At 36.5% G+C, this 19137-nt stretch overlaps 1 protein-coding gene across 1 annotated transcript in view; it reads right to left on the reverse strand.

The window, feature by feature from the left end:
- The window catches only part of LOC139735477 (piezo-type mechanosensitive ion channel component 2-like), a 123167-nt gene that overhangs the window by 83393 nt on the left and 20637 nt on the right, over window positions 1-19137 (reverse strand). The window contains exon 7 of the mRNA XM_071646233.1: window positions 740-802. Coding sequence (XP_071502334.1) covers window positions 740-802 — 63 coding nt within the window. The remainder of the gene's footprint in view (window positions 1-739; window positions 803-19137) is intronic.

Consider the following 19137-nt stretch of genomic DNA (forward strand, 5'->3'; position numbering starts at 1 on the left):
AGTGTGACTGCAAACTTCCCGCAAAACTTCTCGCAAAACTTCTCCCGCAACTTCCCACTCCAACTAGGGATATTTCCCTCACCCCCGACAAACTTCTCGATCTGTTTGCGAGTATAGTAGTTTATGTGGTAAGTAAAATTGTATAAAGTGTTTCACAATTTTGCTATCTTCCATCGGTACTCATTTTTACACTTCCTACATAATGATACTATCGTCAGAAATTCATAGTAGATAAAATTACCACAGAAAATGTCACTTTTGGCTACAGGAAGGTGACCATGAACCTTGAGGGATTCTGCCCAGAATACGATCAGTATACGTACATCATAATTATGCAGCATTCCTGATCCAGGCACAAAAATCTGTCACATGTTTTTGCTTAAATTACAGTAAAACAAGATGTTTGGACAGACAAATGGGCAGATGGATGAACATCCTAAAACATGATGCCTTCAGCAACCCCTAAGGATGAGATATTGAAAGCAGCATGTGCACTGATTTCCATATCACTTTTAAATGTTTTCAAAATTGATCATCTGAAATGACTTTTCTTGAAGCAAATTTCATCCTGATATCGACAGAAGAGAGAAAGATGTGTGGTGATCAATATAACAGTCATGAATAACAGCAGTGACATTTTTAATTCTCACTCGAGGTGAGCTGATGGAAACGAGACGGATAATGCAGAGCACCATAACCCAGTGAAATGAAGTTAAATAAATTAAAAAAGAAAATATACCTGTTTTTCACCATCTCTGGGCTTTCTGCCTTTTTTCTTGTGTCTGACAAATTCAACATATTCCTGTTGAGGAAAAGAACATAAGCAAACATAAAGTGTATTTCACAGGGACATCAATGTATAACAAGACAAATGCATACTCAAGCTGATTGTTTTATACTCAAGCAAACAAACACAGCTTTGTACTTTAACAGTACAGCTTGAGCTAAGCTTCAATCTCACCAAATTGGCAAAGTAAGAGCAATATGCAAGTTTAGTGAAAACATACATTGAAAGCTGCACAAAGTTCTATTTGCACGACACATTGACTGCACAAATGATCTATGAGGATGCATAAAAACAAGACAGGAAAAAAAACCTGATATATTTGAAATAAGATTATATGTAGAAAAAAAAGTCTGTCTCCATAAATTGTGGATGAAGTTTAGGTGATGATGAATACACTGATGTGGATATGATCCACATGCTTTCATATTTGTACTGATTTCATGTGCATTGCCATCAGTTGGATATATTATATGGAAGCAAACATACATTTGTAGCTTTTCAGATGGGCAAAAAGATAGACTTTTTTTGCTGACGAAAATAATCAACATTAGTGAGGACCCTTTCGTTACAAACAAAACAATGAAGATGATAATAATGATGATTATGAGAATAATTATTTGATTTGATAATTCTTTTTTTTAAAATTTAGTTCACTTTTATCTGTGATTTTATCTCTGATTTCATTTTCCCTTTACGTTACTGGCCAGAATGATGCGTAGCTGAGCTTTCAGTTTGCTGAAAAACTTTCATATTTTACAAGAAGGAAAGAAGAAGTCCTTCTAATAAAGATACAGCACACCGAATCACAGATCTATTGGTTTACTGTACTGTTGAGTTGGTCTTTTAGGTAACGTGCCCAGATTACATCCTTGTACATGACATTTTGGGTGTTGAAGGGTGTGTACAGTTCTGGTCAAAAGGTGAGGATTTAGCTTTTAACGTTTTGCGAGATATTCAGAAACCACTCTATGAGATGTCAAAGAGCATGCAATTCTAAGGGGTATATGCTCTTTCATATTTCATAAGAGGTTTCTCATTATGTATCTCACTTAGGAATGTTCAAAACATGAATCCCCAACTCAACCAGTACTGTACAGTCCCTTTAACCACCTTATTGGAAGAAAAGATGCACAAATATTCAGGAGTTCTATACTTGGGAAGTCCTACAAATTGAGACATTCCATAACAAAATATCTCAGGAAATCCCCAGGAAAGGTGACTGCACTTTTAAGGCTCGTGATCCTTGGCATCAGTATTAGCTCTCAATGGAATTATGCTGATGAAAGGGGGGGGGGGGGGAGTAAAAAGTGAATGAGACTTTTGTTACTTAAGATGGAATCTGATGTATTATGCAGAACAAATACTACAGCTTATGGTGATAAACACAACTCTGAAATAAAGTGTCTTGATACAGTGGATATGTGACTTGTTAATTTGGCATAAACCTTTGGTTTCTCACTGCTAAATGTTAAAGGGACTGTACAGTACTAGTTGAGGTGGGGATTCAGGCTTATAACATTCTTAAGTGAGATACTCTATGAAATATGAAAGAGCATGTAATTTTAAGAAGGATTCAACGTTTATTTGATGAAAATTGGTTTTCAAATGGCTGAGATATCCAAAAAAAGTGATAATAATAAAAGGCGACAGGCCCCGCCTTTTATTAGGATCTCTTTGTTTCACCTTGTTTTTGGATATCTCACCATTGCAAAACCGATTTTCATCAAATAAACTTTTGATACCCCTTAGAATTGCATGCTCTTTGATATCTCATAGAGTGGTTTCTGAATATCTTGCAAAATGTTAAAAGCTAAATCCTCACCTCAACCAGAACTGTACACACCCTTTAAAGCAGTCTGCAGTACATTTTGACCTGTATTTTGATGCCACTTGCAATTTCCTGTAGCAAAACCTTGATGGCATTGAAAAAAGGCCAAGAACAGAGGGCTTCCATCTTAACCCTTTGAGGAATAGCTGATTTTGCTTTAGCACACATTTCCTAAAGACACCTGCTTGAGTATACCCAGGACTAGTCTTCAACGGGTTAATAGAGCTCTACACAATTTTTTTTTTCTCTCTCTCTCTGGTGGCCCATTTGGATCTTTGAATCTGAAATTTTGGTGGCTTAAAAAAGAAACTATGATACACTCATACAGATATACCATAGGTCAATCTGCAGATACATCTATAGGTATGTAAGGAGAGATTGATACAATAATTGACATATATGTATACACAGACATACCATGATTATATACCACTATATATAGACAGATAGAGATAAAGATTCATGTATAAGCACATGGCAATATTAAAGCTACAAGATCATAACTGGTAGGATGACATGACAGATATTTGAAGCAATGCTACTCTCAATGATATTGCAATTGACATTCTTTATATACCCTTCAATAAAGGAATCATAATGGTAAGGACTCGAGCTATTTGTAGTATGTTCCAACCTTCACACAATTGGGCAAACAACTAGTGCAAATTTTATAGTTGAGAAAACAGTCAGACTGTGTACATAGTCATTAGAGTTGAACTTTCACCTTGCATTAATAAAAACTGTCTGCATTACTGCTGGAAGAATCAAATTCACTTAAAATTGTTGATAAACTACCCTATTCAGGATTTTCACCTTCATTCCAACAGATTTTTATGTGGTGGTATGGATCTTACATTCACTGTTGCTGTATATGCAGAACTCTCATTTCAAGCATAACCTAACATGTGTACACATGCCCACATACTTCATAACATAATATAATCACAATCATACAGTAACATAGCAGTGGTTTGCTGTATTGATTCTGAAACCCATGTGTGGGTGACCCTTGTGGTTGAAAAAAAAAATGAATGCAAACAGCTTGAGCAGAGAATATGTGTGTGCATTGATTCAATACTGTTAGACTGCGTCTTAAAGGTTTCAAACTCTTTGTCCGCTTCGGACAATGGCAGGGGCAGCGACATTGGTACTGGAGGTCAAACCTGGGGATGGAAACTGGATTTTGCAGATTTTCCTGCTTTATTATGCAGCAGACAGCAAATAGGAGGCCGAGGGCAGAGAAAGCGTCGGCGACAAAACATCTCTAGAAGGAGACTTCCATTAACAACCATTGAATCTGCAGATGGTACTATGCAAGGACACTCAGTAGTGGCATGTGTAGAAGCATGTCTGCTCCTATGCTGAAAATGTCTTTTTGATGGAAAAATAATTCTTGAAAAATAACTTTTTGAAGGATTTTATTTATTTTCATCAAAATTTACTCTTTGGCAGAAGTCCACATTCTCTCTGGCACACACAATTCATGATACAACTTTAAGAAGAAATTATTTGTACTTACATGATTATGACGTCGCGGCTTTAAAATGTCGGAATTGTTTTCAATGCCACAAAACAACAGTAATTTCAAGCGAACATCTGTATCACAGATATCATAAATGTGGAATATTTTGTGGTGGGCATTTTCACACATTTGCATAATGTGATACCAGTGCAGAAGTAAGGTGACCAAATATACTGATTGATACATTTCATCTAAAATGTATAATAAACCTCACTCTACAGTGAAAATTCTGTTGAAATTTGTTTTTGTTTTGTTGTCTTGTTTTTTATTTCATGCTGTATGATAAACCTACTGCATGCAACTACAACACACATTGCCTACTCACCTGTACATAGGTGAAGTATTTAAACTTTTTGCACTTAGATGCGTTGAACACATATGTGCATAAAAGAGCACTGTGGTACAAATGCCTGTTAAATCCTTCAAGCATGAAAAGATTAGACTTTTAGTCTCGTGTGCCTATAGTTGGATGATTAGGATTAATGATGGATTACAACATAAAGTCAAATGGCTCTCACAGCATGATGATGCTGGAAACTGTGTGAAATTATATGACATGCTGTTAGCATAATAAGGATGAAAGTGAAATAAAACTCTAGCAAATATGATCGCAAAGTTAACATCTATTTCACAGGCATTAATAGCATTCTATACCATAATAAAATGCATTTGAGTTTGACACAGTTCCCATTGACACTAATGACATATATGTTAAATGGGATATAATATGCTAAATGGGCTAGAACTGTTGCCAGTGAGCCACAATTTGCACCAAATTTGAGACTGCACTTGTAATTGTGTTTGACATTCATCTAAAATGTTCACACTATAATGTAGAACAATGGTTCAGGTGATGCCCCATACTAAAATATGACATTTACAAATAATAGTCAGGTGTCATCAAATTTGCAAAGTTTGCAGAAATTTGCTGACTGATGCCTCTCATTGCAATGGTAAAAATAGAGCATTAACATATCTCGTCGGGTGCCCGTGCATTGGCCGTTAATGCAATACAAATTGTATTGCATTAACGGCCAATGCACGGGCACCCAACGATATATTGATATGGGCAAATGTTCTTTCAGCAACATTTTGTCTGTTTATGCAAGCTATATAAGAATTTTTTTCTCTCATGATCATTGAACTCCCAGCTAATCCCAGTAGCAACTTTCCATCTAAATCTTCCCCATGGTTACAATGCATAATTCTTTAAATGTCCACAATGTAAATCAAGCTGCAGGAGGCTACAATATAACACATATTGACAGAGGAATCTCATTAAATTGAATTTCTGCTGTGGTTATAAAAAGAAGTGTGTCTAAACACCCACTCACAAGACTTTATTGACACAGGGTTTGTTTGATAAAATGCTCTTCCTGACTCTTATTACCTCATGCAATGAATACTACCCTGTGACTAAAAAGCAGGCCGACTACAATGCCATACCAGGCTGCACCTTTCTGCATTGTGACCTCATAAAAGGGTAGTATACGTTGATTTCGGTCACCTATTTTTGATCCCGAAGTCATATTAACAAACATCCCATCGGCAAACAACAATGAACAGTTTTCTACCCTGGAATGCTGAAAGCTAAAGCCCTAGAATAGGTTTGGAGATATATATCTATTCTCTTTTATAAAAATATGTCTCAAACTCATCACTGTATGACGGACCAATGAACCTATAGGTCTGTATGAATTGCTCCATTAACAGGGAATACTGGTATAATATGTTAGTTGGTCATGAGCCCATGTTTAACCCTGGGCACTGCAGTGCTGCTATTGCTATTATAATTGCTGTTGTTATTGTCTACAAGGACTTTTAACAAGCATTCTCACTATTCAAAGATTAAATTGAGACGTTGGTAGGAAACTAATTTCAGTCACTTGCAAATTATTATGAGGGGTCTCAACTAAAATAGGCTTTTTAGTGAGCCCATGACAAGGGGATAGCCGTTCATCACTGGAGTAGCACCACCCTATCAGCTACTAGTGATATACCTGCATCTTTTTGCCTAGTGGCAGGAGCAAAATGTTTAAGAGCTGATTGCATAACTGACAGCAACCGTCATCATAATTCAGGCGTATAATTAGGAAGAAAGAAGAGCGAGTTAACTGATCATCAAAATTTAAGACATTACTGGCATCGAACACACTTGTTTCCTGTTTTATCTCACTGGCAGGCTGTGCCTCAATGGTGATAACCTCAAAGGAAAGCAGAAATACTTTTTGTCTTGGCCTGTTGAGGAGAAGTTGGTTTTTGCTATAAAAAGCATTTCCCATAGGCACCTGCTAAGTATACTCAGGACTAGTCCTCAATGGGTTAAAGACCTTGAGTGTGGGGACAACATAAAGTGGGAGGGCTTGTCTGAATTGGTTATATTCAAACATCCCTGTAACAAGATGTATAGCTTTATCACTGATTTCTGGTGTAAGTACACACACAGCTGAAAAATCCCAACTGGAGTCAACTGTTACCATCAAGTGTACACATTGATGCACATATTCACTGACACGTGGCAGACAAGTGCTATTCGTGAGTTTTTAGTCCCATAACATCATAAATTGTATTATTTTACATATAGTGTGGAGAGCTTCAACGAGTAAAATCAACTTGATGGGAATGGAAAGCTTTTTTTTAAAGGTTCCAGTTCTAAATCATTCCACCATAGAATTTTTTTAAAAAAAGGTATATACCTCTACAAGCATCAAAAGTACAGCAAACAGCTGTAGACTAGAGTACAGTGAACAAGAGAAGAAAAAAAATTGCTGCACAGAAATTGTCGGGGCAAACATTTATTGGCAAATTTCAGTCCTGCTGTTTGCCGTCGGATCAGACAAGTGTATATCTTTGCCCTTAACCTGGAGTAGAATATACCAGATGGTGCAGTGTTCTGTTAAAGCCATACTGTAGCTTCACCAACGAGCCATTATTTTGATAAAAAGTATCTAAATCTGGGTATGGCTGATACGGCAACTTTTCATCTACTCAAAAATCTAGTTTACAGCAAGAACACAAAATTATGTAACTTGCAGTAAACAAAATGCTCACAACCATCTCAATGTTCATGGGTATACCTAACTAGAAAAAAGTTACAGGTGCCATTATTTTTCAGTTATGACACATACTCACACTTGTCAAAGTACCTGCTTTATATTAATGCCCATAAGTTCATATAATACTGAGACATTCTCTTTTTGTATTGCATCTATTGAAAAAAAAATAAAAATAAAAATACCACATTCTGATATGAGGTTCTTCAAATTTGTAGCAATGTTCACACAAACCAAAATTAATGGTTTTAAAACATTGATTTTGCAAAACGATGCAAAAATCATGAATTCTTTATGTGGGAATAGGCCTTGTAATGCAGCTTAAAGAGCAGCTGCTTTTCCATTCATTGATAAAAGGAGTGGAATAGCTAGCAGCCATATGTTGCCTAGCAATAACGATACATGCATTTCCATTCCAGTGTCAGATTCAGTGAAACAAGTTGACCGATGGATAAACTCTGCATACAATAGGCCCGTTCACACACAAGGGAAAAAGTGAGATTTAAAAATCGATTTTCTTATCGCGATCAAAATTTTGAAATTTTTTCCGTGGGGACAGAAAAATTTCACTAATTTTCACGATCCTAATCACGATCCAACTCGCACTATTAGTGCAATTTTTCAGAATAATCGCAATTATTTTGCCGAGCGTCGTGTGTGTGAGCGCGATCGAGATTCGGAAATCGGTATTTTTAATCCCATCGTTCGTAGCGCATGAACGTCAACATTATTGGGACCGCGGGGTCAGTCTTCGGTCATGCAAGTTTCGCGCATGCGCAATTTGGCCACTGATCGTTCCCTCCTTGCTGCAAAGTACGATTTTTCCTTGTGTATGAACGGTCAAAAAAAAAAAAAATCGAAATTTGGATCGCGATTGTAATTTCAATTTTCGCTGTGTGTGCACGGGCCTATTATTGGAAAGAGCCCCATGCATAGTCATTAAAGCTAGGCTTGCTTTTTCGCTACCCTGCAAAATAACTGTTCTGCCAATGTATATAGTAATTGACAAGCCATGGTCTGATAGACATTCAGATACATATTTCACATGCACTCAGACTTGATTTGCACTATTACTTCTATCACAAAGAATTTCACAGACAAACTGTAATTTAGCAAAATTTACTGCAGAGGCTTTATACACCACCAATTATGATGTCATAGACGTACAACAATGCATGAGGCATAGAAATACTTGCTCAGTAACAGATCAAGGGAATACATAAGGGTACACTCCAAAAATGGAAGATTTGTGAAATTCTTTCTTTTATTTCTATGGTATCACATATTGTTGTAGAATTTCCTGCCAGAGAGAACATCTCAAATGAAATGGTATATATTTTTGGTTGAGATGAGGATCCAGCCTTCAACTTTTTGCGAGATATATAGAAGCCATGTATGAAATGTTAAAAAGCATATGAAGAGTTTGTTCTCAAAAACCGATAAGTCCATATCTGCCAAATGGAGATATTTGCGATCAAAGGTCAAGAAAAATAAGGAGAATAATAAGATTTGACAATAACTTCAAAAATGTACCGTTAATATGTAGTGACCAATATATCATTTATAAGGTATTATTTTGTACTTTATGACATGTACCGTACTTCAAAAATCTTCAAAAATGGACTTATCAGTTTTTGCGAACACACTCTTCATATAATCTCAGAGGATTTCAAAGTTTATTTGTTGAAAATCTGTTTAGATATGGCTGAGATATCCAAAACAGGTAAAACAAAGCAATCTTTACATGTGGGTCCTACCTTTTATTAAGATTGATTTGTATTGGATATCTAAGCTATTTCAAAGCCAATTTTCATTAAATAAATGTTGAATTCCTCTTAGAATTATATACTCTTTCATATTCCATAATAGGTTTCTCATTATCTCACAAAAAGAGTTGGAAACTTGAAACTCCATCTCAACCAAAACTATATCATCCCTTTAAATGTGAAAGGGGTATAACTCTCTTCTTTGGCAGAGACACACATCTGTCACATCACTGCTAACGCCAAAATTTAAGGCCAGTGCTCCATTACAGTTGAGTGGACATTACTACCTGCAAAGAGTGGACTTACAGCTACACTAGTCATATGATCAGTCTCGTCTCCAATAAACACACGTGAACTACTGCGGTGTAGTATCTGTTTTTCCATTGTGAAGTTAATGAATTTTATTGCTACCACTCACACATGGCCAAAACACTAATTCGCCTGTATGCCAATAACTTTTATATATCTCGGAATTGTGCATGCCTGAACAATTACCAGAGCATGACCCTGGGAAACCTCATCTCAGTAGGGTCCATGGTCAGACCAACTCATTTCTACATGACAAGTGCTCAGACCAAATATGGCGTGTTGCATCATATGTGATTTTTTTTTTTAATCAATTTTTGTTTTTAATGTCTTGTTCACACAAACTGCAAAAAATCATTGCAGGGTGTCAAAGAAAAATGAAGCTCCATTCATTTTTGTATCACGATGCAAATGGCGGTAGTTAGTGATTTTCTTGAGTCCATTCACAGTTATTTGTGAAATCCTTTAATTTGGGGCGTGTGTGAATGGGCCTGCAATCACGCTTTCACTGGACTCCCTAAGAGTATAACCTTCATAAGGTCTACAGCTTAATTACTTCAACACAGCTTCCTGATGCATGACTGAGTTTTACTGTATCTTATGCTTTAGAACTGAATCTGTAATCAAAAGTCAACCTGCTGGGAGAAGGGACAGAAGAGAATCTTCATTATTTGATTGAACTTGATTGAAGGGTGAGTGTTTCACTGCACCTCTGTATATCAATCTTTTCCAAAAGACACCTGCTATGTGATGGAAACACACAGGGATGGGGGCAGATATCTCATATAAGTTGTACTGGTAGTCAGTGATAATGGGTTACAGTCCGGCAAAAACAAGAACAAAATTGTATATCTGCATAAAACAGGGTGGTGAATGGTGTTCTTTGTATATTACATGTAAATTTTGAATGTACACAGCATAGTGAATATTTGTTAAAGAAATGCTTCTGTTGTTTAAAAAATATGTATATTATTTATTGCCTTTATATCAACTGGACATTACTGACCATCGATGCCAAATTCAACAAAATTACACAGATCTGCTACTAGAACTGCCAGATAAATATACCGGTAACCACGCAGTATATATTTCTGTCAAATCATCTGGTATAACCTGGCGATTTCATATCTATCATCCCAACACTTTATACTCCCTGTTTTCTACATTATAATTTGACTGAATATCACAGAGAATTTCATTGAAGTTAGCCCCAATTTTATATTCCCAAACTCTGATTCACTGACAAGTTACTTCCACAAGATAATTATTTTGCATGCAAAAAAAAAAATGAATAATAATAATAAATAAATAAATAAATTGTTGAAATAAGCTCAAAAGGGACTGGCTTAAACAAAATACAATATGTGTCAACTTTGTCAACGTGCCTTTGCAAAAGGAAGTGATAGAAAATAAATATGTCTCTTTAATCCGTTGAGGACGGTTTGATTTTGCTATAACACGCATTTCCCATAGACATCTGCCCGAGTATACTCGGGACTCGTCCTCAACGGGTTGAAGACTCTTTCGGGTATCAGGTGCATTCAAATGAATTGGCCAGACTAGACATCTCAAATATATACAAATCTGGAACACAAATCTGCAGATGTGTGATACCAGAACCAGCTGGTGCAATGATCATTCTAGTCACATGACTCTATGGGTTTCTTTGCTTGTTGTTGTTGTTGTTGTTGATTTCCTGCAGCTGTCTGGCAGGGAGAAGCATTCAATCTGAGATTGTTCAGAGTGCCAGTGGCATTTCTAGAATGTTGTCATTCCTCGTCCCTACATCTCAGCTCCATTATCTCCACTTTACAAGCATCAAGTTCAATCAGCCACGGATACGTCAGCTAACAAGCCAAATCCATAAGACACGCACAGCGATGGAAGCTCTTGCTTATGTAGTCTTTCAGTGATTTCCATGAAACTTTCTTGACATAATGAAATCTCCATACAAGCATATTAAACAAATTATATGAAAGTATGAAAATTCATATAATCGACCAAGCCACAAAAGGGGACAAAAAATTATTTTCAGATTGCCACAAAATACATGTCAGGGTGTTATCTTGGTAACATATAAGATTTGCGTAAGGACAGTGAAAAATATATCTCAGAGGTTTGCAATGAAGCCTGGGAGATTAGCCGGGGAAAAAAAAAATTTTATCTCTGGATAAAATAGGAGACATAAACTGACTCCAATTGCTTTAATCCACATACTCATACATGTACGCTAACAGTATTTTTGTATACATCATTTGTATCAAGGCAGTTGTCTCAAGAGTCAAAACAGAAATCTTATATGGGGTAATGAATAACATCCCTCCAAAAAAAAAAAAAAAATTGTCAGCCTGCCAATTCAACCATGGCACGAAGTATAAAAACAAAATCAGCGTTGCTTTTGAAAATGTAATGTACAAAATGCTTTTCAAATGTTGCTGGCAGTATGTTCTGCAGTATACAGAGAGATGACATGAAAGAGAACAATGATTTTTATTACAAAATTTTGCTTTAAAGACACTCATAAACCCTGGCAAAGAAAAAAACTCATAACATGCCTAAAATGGATGCAAAATGAAGCATTGTGTGGGATTTATGCATCTCATGCAAAAGATACAGCTTTTCAAAGAAAAACCTAAAGATAATTCTGCTCAACTCAAGAAATTATATCAGATGTGATGAAGTTACCTGGAGATGCACTCTCCATGACCTTAAACCATTATCAACTGATCTCCCACTGGGTCAGGATGTTCCTTTCAGCAGGAAACGATATGCATGATGGGATAGCCCTCAGCTGGATGCCATGCCATAATGGCAATTTTATTAATTCAAAAGAGCACGCTTGAGCTGAACTCTTTTATTTTGCAAATTTGGTGACCTTGAAATGTTTTCTGGATTCACACATGCATTAAATTCACACTTTAATCAGACATACACAGAAACTAAATAATGCATCATTGTCATTTAGATGTGTTAATATCTAAGGAAGCTAATCTTCCAAGGTGATCAAAACTACAATAAATTTGGTTATTCATGAGAACTTACACAGAGTCGCTATAAGTATGATTTCTTCAGAATGAGAACACACATTGTATCACTTTGCACATAGTATATCACAAGTTTGAAGATTCTTGCAGTCATACACAAGAATTGAGAACACCCACTCCTTTCTATAGTACACTGTAGGTGCAATAACATTATCTGTAATATACCGCCGTATTTCGTAATGTGAACACAAATTCACCATATAATACATCACAAAAAACAGTGGTATTTAGGCTTGTATTTCAAACTTTGCACTAAAAATGCATGCAAGATTTGAGTGTAAATCATGTCATAAATATCATCGATCATATAGCAGTCTATTTCTCGGGTGACCCGACACACTTTGTTTTTCTCCCCAACGGAGATACATGTACAAATATTGTACATATGCATGCACAACGCCTTCAAGAATACCTGGTATTTCACAAGAGAATGGTACCATGTAAATTACAGTGGTATTTATTACAACAGCCATTCAAATGTGAATACACACTTATGGTTGATGTTTCTGTTATAATAAAGTCTTTGTCACTACACTTGGAAAATGTTCTCGCTTCAAAAACATCACTTTAAACTTTACACGAGGAAATAAATTGTGTGATTCATTTTCTTTTCCCTTAATTTAGCCCCAAATGTTTCAGTCACGCAATAATGTATGCAATAATGATGTTCACTGGGCAAAATAGTATCAATTAGTATTCAAATTTGTTGTATTTGACTGGCAATTAATTGGAGTTATGTTACGTGTTGACACTGAACAAGGCGGTTGGGCGGAAGAGTTGTGACAAAGTATCACCTTGATGGGATGTACATGTATGTTTATAGGTGAACAGCCCAGGCACGTAAGGTATGTGGCATCTTTGGTTTCATTTTCATCCCAGTTTGATCTTCACATGATCTGCCAATCTCCAGCTGTCGTTAATATTGATACCCAATATATGAGACCAGACATTGACTACGTGATGGTCTGAAAACTAATGAGTCAGAATGCTTTTACAAGAACATTCCTCCATGCAGTGTTCTGAGGGGTCTGTGAGACTGTGGGTATGGGGCACTTGTCCATTTCAATATCACTTTCATAAGTATTGAATAAAATAATTGGAGATCAGATGATTTAAACTAAACATAAAGTTCATTAAAATGGGAAGACTGGTATTTTGACTGTTAAAATAGCTATTGCATCAAAACTCCATAGTTGACAGAATTCAGTCTGAATCATGACAAAGTTAATTGTATCATTAGTCCTCTGTCTTCAGTCCTAATCTCAACTACGTAAATTACTATTATATTTATTTTCATATTTGAAAATGCTACAAAATGTGCTATCTATATACTTAATATCTCTACATATGTGTGTTCTATTTTAAGTAAGGCATCATTTTATAATGTCTTCACCCCATTCATGCATGCTATCAATGTTTTTACTTTTACAGTGTATATAAGGTGGTCTTCACATCCATTTTTGACATTTATGAAAGATTCAGTTTTGATGGCAGACAAAGATTTCAAAACATGAATTATCTGAGAGCTTTTAAAACCTGTCACTTTAAGATTTTATTGCTTACTCGCTGCTGATGTGAGAGTCAGGTGATTTCTGATGTTATCTCCAGTCTACCAGACATGTAGGTCATGGTAACTCGTGCTTGAAATAGGCTTGGCAGACTGTACAGCAAATACAGAACACTCTGGCTGTTTTTACACTGGTCGAGAAACGTAACTGCAATGCTGAGTTACGATTACGATTAGAATTATTGTCCGTACACGCGAACGAGAAAGGATTTGCGGATTCTGTTACTTTGAATATCAGGGTGAGGAGAGGAGGTTTGGCTTCTTGGTAAGTTCTCATCAATCTCTCTTGAGCAGTAAGTAGCACGTGCTTTGACTGTACTGCAGTGCGAGCGTTTGAGGATTGCGGTTTTTCTGCGGAAGTTGATGAAAGGTCACGATAAGCTCCAGCCCCAAAACACAACTGGAGGTCAAACTGCACACACAACTGTTTTGATCCATAATTCTAAAGAATCATATGCAGGGGCGGATCCAGGAATTCTGTAAAGAGGGGGCGCATTTACAAAATTAAAGGGAGGGCGCATGCACCCCTCTCCCCCCCCCCCCCATTTTTTTTCTTTTTGTTTCAACAAAAAATAAAGGGGGGGGGGTGCGCCCGGTGCGGTCCTCCCTGGATCCGCCACTGATATGTAATTGGAAAACATCTGCAGACTGTCATTTGAATTATGATTGGAAATACGATTCCAGTTTGCATACACACGGCCAAAATGCATCATTTGAATCACGATTCTAGTGATGCATCATTAGAATTGTGATTCAAATCACTCACTCTCGGTACTTGTGAAAACAGCCCTAGTCAAAGCCAGTCTGGCTCATGAACTACAGGCGTGATGCAAAATGGGGGTGGAACACAATGTGTTTGTTTTTTTCTGACTTGTGCAAATCTTGTCAGGTGGCATTTATGGAGTAGACCAAGGAAACTGGAGAAATCGTGCAGAGCGTGTCTGAGCAATTGTACTACAGAGCTGGATTTATACAGCTTTCCTTTCTTTCTGACGTAGCTCTATGGTGCTGATTCATCAAAGAAGGTCTTGTATGCTTATATATCATTATTTAGCTTATAATGGTTGCACCAAAGCCCCGGAAGAGGAATCCTCTACTCTGGGATTCCAAGGTGCTGTGCTGAAGTCTGTATGCAAATCGACATGTGGCAAAATGATGTGCACAACCATGCCGAGAACAAGAACCCGAAAACTGTCTATACTATTCAAGGAAATACACATTGAAATATACTCTCATACTGATGACAACAAAACAAATTTGCAAAAAGTTCTTGATGACTAAGTGTGAAGGCAGAGTGAATAATGTGTTGCATCAAATGGTGGAATATTGCTGGATATTAGTACTCTCACACACAAGTAAGGCTTACTAGTGTAACCTGTGCTTGCATTCATTGTCAATGCACTTTAGGATTTCTTGTAAGATCACATGCATCCACATTGTATTGTTACATTAGCATTATGAATACAAAGCAGCATAAAATCGCATGATATCATCAGAGACTCCAACCCAAAGCACCTTCTGATCTGGAGATTCTCCCGCCTGAAACCCCTAGCAAACGGGAGACTCCAACTTGATGTGTGCGAAGTTCCTAGGGTTCTAGATGCTCTTTGGTGCTATCTAAGGCTTATTTTTTCAACATACGATAGAAATAAGTAAGAAATCCTTTCCAACGGGAGACAAAGAGCCAGGGCGGGAGAAATTAAATCTCAAGCGGGAGAACGGGAGATTTTGCAAAAATGGGTTTTCGGCGGGAGATCTCCCGTCGAAAACGGGAGAGTTGGAGTCTCTGTATCATAAATACAACTAAATGTAATGCTACGATACACACAAGCCTAATTGCAATTTTCATCTGCTTCACTTGTACTTGAATGGCATGAAATTTGCTAGAAATGAAAATGCAACTTTAATGCATCAGCACTTTAAACATAAATTTAAAAAAAAAAACACACACACACAGAGACGCTTTCACTTCATTGATCATCAAATCCATAAGGACTTAGTACTTCATTCCTGAAAACTAAATGGGAAATATGGCGAGTAGAAAAAGTACACAAATTACTCCTACACAGTACTCTGAATCCTGAATGAGTTCAGCATTCACTAGGTTCTAAGTCCAGTCAGATTCATATATTCCTGTATTGCTTCTAATCATATCATGTTAGAATGCCACAAAGAACAAACACAAATGGAACCGCTCTTTAGTAGAAGAAGGTTGTTGATGCAGTGTAAAGTTCTGGAGAGCAACAACCTTCTGGCACTAAACTGACAGCTCGGCACTACAAGGTTTACTCATGCAATGTTAGGCGCTGGTGGGAGTGGGCATATCACATGATAAGGATATGATTTATATAAACTTGATGCTGTTTGCACAGTTCTGGTAAAAGGTTAGTGGTTGGGAGACTTGTGTTGCAAGCAGCTACACTGTACCCAGGGCTGCTAATACTTCTACTCTATCGAAATCAAGGAGGTTAAAAATGAATATCAACCACGAGATATTCTTATGCCACATGCATATTGGACGGCAATGATAATTTCCAATTTGAGGAGACTTGCTCTCATTACTGGAATCAAATTACATAGAATGATCTAAATATCAATTTTTTACCATAACATAATTACTCTTAACTTTGACAAGATTTCCATGTGAACTCCTAACTGCTACATAGCAAAAATAAATCACACTGGTAAGATATGGCAATTGAGATTTGTAAATGTGGGACAAGTTATTACCAGTGTTTTCACATCTTGGTTATGAAAAATATTCATGTAAAAGTGGTGCCCAAAAAAAAAATGCAAATTGGCTTGCTTGTTGCTAGCTTTACCCCCATTACTTGCTTTTACCTTCATATCATACTGCCATTTCTTGTTTGTTCTAATAAAAGTACAAGTATAGATAGCTCTGTTAAAAGTTTTGCTTTTATTTTGAAAACATCAAATTGGTCTATAAAAAGTTGACATTTTCTAAACTTCGACTCTGAATAAAACTTCTCTCCATATTCTATTCAAATAAGTTTTACTCCCATTTTGTAAGATTTTGTCCAATTCTAGGTAAATAATACTGCAACAAGTGTCTGAATATTGTACCCATTATGTTTTTTCATAGAATTAAGATTTTGCAATTTTGCAAATGAGAGTAAATATGAGATAACTGGTTCAAACACTCTTTCAAAAAAAAAAAATCATACTTGATAGAATACAACAAATCTGCTTGCACTGTTACAGCATGATATTAATGGAGAAAAACACATAGCCTTATGCTTGTACTGAGACTTGAGTTGATTTGTTTCTTCTTTTTCAACTCTCCACAACATAATAGTCTGTAGAACAAACTACCAACTGTTTGCATTGATGAGCATCCAAGCACAAGATCATGAGAACTAAGGTATCTTTAAGCATAATAGACTAAACAAAAACTGGCAAGGACGTTGAAATGCGCTAATGATCATTTCAAATCAAAGCTGTGGATGCTTGGCAATCTACTTCACGTGGGAGAGGCCGACTTTTATTTATAAACAGGAGTTGGATTACATAATTGCATTACATAATGTGATTAATAAATAGGTCTGCATGTCATGATAAAACATAAATAGTAAATGACATTTAGGTAGGCGTAATGACATTTGCTTGTTTTTTTTCAGGCACAGATGATCCTTAACTGACTTCATCTGATGGTTAAAGATTGGGCTAATAGCTTTTTTTTTCAATCAAAACGACAATTTCTTTCCCTTCAGCACAGTTTTCAGAATGAGAACAAAGATGTTTAATTTGATTGTGAACGAAAAAAGAAGAAGGTATGAACTTAGAATTGGTAACATCTGTAGCATGTTGTGAGCATGGTAAATATTGATTTTAAGAAAAAAATCATAAAGTACTGTATTTCCAAGAACCTTGCAATTTGAACTTCCAACTCCACAGTACACAAGTGACCATGCATATTAATAGGAGGTGTTCTTCAGGGCTACAACAGCTTTCATTGTGTCATCTGGGGTGTTATCGTTAAAACAGTGATACTGTGGAAGACTGTACAGCAGCACTGCGTGGATTTTCTTTTCAGGCAGGCCATTTCACACCACAGCAATGGGTAGCATTGGTACTTACCCCCTTCTTGCCTTTTGCGAAGTGGTAAAGTCTTAACTCCAATATTGACTATAATGAATTGAAAGCATATACATTATTGCAAAGTCACACAAAATTGAATATCCAGCCAGGGGAATCCTTGTAACATTGCAATGAATTTCACTTTCCACAGTGGAATGAAAAAGGGGCCACAAAGAATAATAATAAAGCCAACAACTGACATACATCCATCATCATGAAAACATGAGATTAAACTAAATGATTAAATTCACTTGTTTGTACTGCAAATTACAAAAACAACAACAAATGAAATGTTTTGAAAGCATTTCTTCTTTCTAGGTGGTTCTCCCCCAACACTCTCCCCTTCCTTTTTCTTTATTTTTTTCCTGTATCTTCTAGAGTCCTTAATTACTTAATTCAATAGTTTATATATTTCCATCAAAGAAGAAAAAGAAATCATGATTCAAAGCGGCACAAGTTGTCAATTTGACTTTCATTCATCCGATAAGGACATTTTGTCGAATATATTAACTGATTTTTGAATGGGCACATATCAACCAGTCATGTTGTCTTTAATTGGAAGAACTTGTTTCATGGAATCACAGTAGCTGGGTTTGTTTTTTTTTAAACAACCCAGGACTTCTTTCTCATTTGATATCATAAGACAAAGATACAAACAAAATGGTAAAAAATGGTAAAAATTCTCCACATTGATAGCTGTATGTCTTGCCTAATACTGTTGATTAATGCATAGACAGTCTACATTACTGCAAATCACTCTGAGCTTGTAAAATGTAGGACGACCGACAGTCAAGTGACTTTGCAGTAGAACATGACCGAGAATTACTGTCATACATCCCATTACATTAACATACCAGCATTTACAAAGAAAGCACATATAAGATTTCCTCACATAAATGTGGGGTACATAGCACAAGGATCTATTACGTGTTAACATACTCCACATACAATGTAGCTTCTAACTGTCGGTATGCTTCGAGTGCCAGTCAGCAGAGAAAATAACAGTGTTGTACACATGGTCAGACATCCCTGGCAGAGACAGGGTTAATGGAATGTAACAGCAGAAGACGGAGAGCATGGGACAGAAATTGTCAGCCCTCACAATTTTGTATAATTACATTGATAGGCCTATAAACACATCACTTGTCTCTGTACAAGACACTGAA

The sequence above is a fragment of the Diadema antillarum genome, unplaced genomic scaffold (assembly GCF_040938485.1).
Source record: "Diadema antillarum isolate AM-2024a unplaced genomic scaffold, OU_Dant_1.0 seq00000581_RagTag, whole genome shotgun sequence".
NCBI lineage: Eukaryota > Metazoa > Echinodermata > Echinoidea > Diadematoida > Diadematidae > Diadema > Diadema antillarum.